This window comes from Culex quinquefasciatus, chromosome 2 (genome assembly GCF_015732765.1).
Source record: "Culex quinquefasciatus strain JHB chromosome 2, VPISU_Cqui_1.0_pri_paternal, whole genome shotgun sequence".
NCBI classification, from domain to species: Eukaryota; Metazoa; Arthropoda; class Insecta; order Diptera; family Culicidae; genus Culex; species Culex quinquefasciatus.
Genome location: NC_051862.1, coordinates 154,349,841 through 154,351,651, shown reverse-complemented (window position 1 = coordinate 154,351,651; position 1,811 = coordinate 154,349,841). Strand labels below are relative to the sequence as shown.

The following is a 1,811-nucleotide window of genomic DNA, read 5'->3' as shown; positions in this document are numbered from 1 at the left end:
AAACCATCACCTTTTCAGGCTGCAAATAATTGAAAAATCTGTCTTCTTCCGCTTGTTAAAAAATTATGGGGTCGTACCGCCCCTCCGTCACGAGATATCAAAAAACGGACCTCGGATTCGTGATCAGGGACGAAAGTTATCCATTAGATCAATGTTTGAAGAGGGGTCGAGGAGTTTTCCCGATTGCGTGTGAGTTGGTAGAAAATTACCCAAAAACTAATTACTAAAAACTATTTTTTTTAAGTTCAAATTTCTGCTTTAAAAATGTCATGATGGACACTCTATCCGAATCAAAGTTTGATATCCGAGTCTCTTTCCCCAAGAGATCACGTGGATCTCCTCATATGGCACAATTTGCAGCTCGGCTCAGCAGGCCACTTTGATCTTCGCCAACGGACCTGGCGGCACCGGGTAGCTTGTAATTTTCAACTCTGACATTTCCTCTTCTGACACCTCGTCTTTCTCCGCAACCACACATCGCAGCCAGTCAGTGGTGACGGAATGTCGTCGGATGACGAGCACTACCAGCTGCTGCAGACGGCCAAATTTTCGATTAGGTCACCACGGGCTCGCGTTGCGAAACGCGTCCAGCAGGAGCTCGTTCGGGCCGGTGAAAGGCGTCAACGGCGCGCCCCGGCTGGGAAGATGCCGGTCATGCGGCCACGACGGCAGGAAGCCCACAAGTACCTCCCGCAGTGCGACCAAGTTATGCAGAACGCGGTGGACTTGTACATTGCCAGGTAATGCCAATAGAGACCGTGCGGTTCCCGATTTGGTCACGTTGATCGGTTATCTTTTGTTTTGACAGCCAACTTCAGCGCAAAGCTGTGATGGATCAGGCGCAGTACGACGAGGTGGTTCGAGGGTTGACGGTGGCATTTTTCCAGCAGCCACCGTCCGTTCAGGCGCAATACTTGAGGGCTTCGGTTTTGCCCCAACCGCGCACCTCACCGCCATGCTCGGATCCTTTCCTGTTGTTCCTGGAACTGCACCGAAAACAAACACAATTCGATCGCCATCTGAGAGACTCCCAAACCGGAAGTAACATAGACATTGGCTCTGCCGCCATCAACGCGGAACGTGCGGAAACCGGTGGAGAACCGGACGAAACGCGACTTCACCTTTTGACCTGGAAGACCTTCGTGGCGGATGCTCGAACTCTCTGGCGGCGGATGCGTCCCGACCTGAAGCTTCCGTTTTACGTTCAAGCTAATGTGGGAACGCATTTTCCGGAAAGTATGGACGCTGCGATTTGAATGCGTGGTTGATTTGAACCGTGAACAGCCCGACGAATTCCGGGGCAGATATCGATGTTCAATAGACACAATCAGCAGCTCGGCGCGGAATGTTATGTAAATCAGCGATCCAATGGCACACATTTGGTGTGCGAACAAAGTTGGATCAGTGCTAACAGTAGTTTGTCAGTCAAAATTGGAAATAAATGTGTGTATTATTTGATAAATTAAAAATAGTTACCTGGTTTAAATTATTCAAATAAGACCTTTCGAAAATAGAGGTTTATAGTATAAATAATTACTGGAATAAAAATGTATAATTGTATAAATAAAGCAAAAATAATACAAAACTTTACTTCTTTATAAATACATAATACAAAAAAAAACTTAAAATTATTTACATCCTGAACACTATTTTTGACCAATACATAAAAAATAGCTTAAATATTTTATTCCAAAATCAGTACAATTAAGACTGGAACAAATTTTATTCGTTGGCTCTAGTCAAGGTCGATAAGGCCAAAAAATGCAAAGATAAAGCTAAATTTCTGATTTCATGCTCAACTTTAAACATTG

The 1,811-nt window shown here is 45.0% G+C and overlaps 1 protein-coding gene across 1 annotated transcript; it reads left to right on the top strand.

The window, feature by feature from the left end:
* Positions 1–405: 405 nt before the first annotated feature.
* LOC119767735 lies at positions 406–1,277 on the top strand. The gene is made up of 2 exons (XM_038257088.1): positions 406–740; positions 809–1,277. Exons 1-2 carry the CDS (start codon positions 502–504, stop codon positions 1,254–1,256), a joined length of 687 nt encoding a protein of 228 aa, XP_038113016.1. The 5' UTR covers positions 406–501; the 3' UTR covers positions 1,257–1,277.
* The last annotated feature ends 534 nt before the right edge of the window (positions 1,278–1,811 follow it).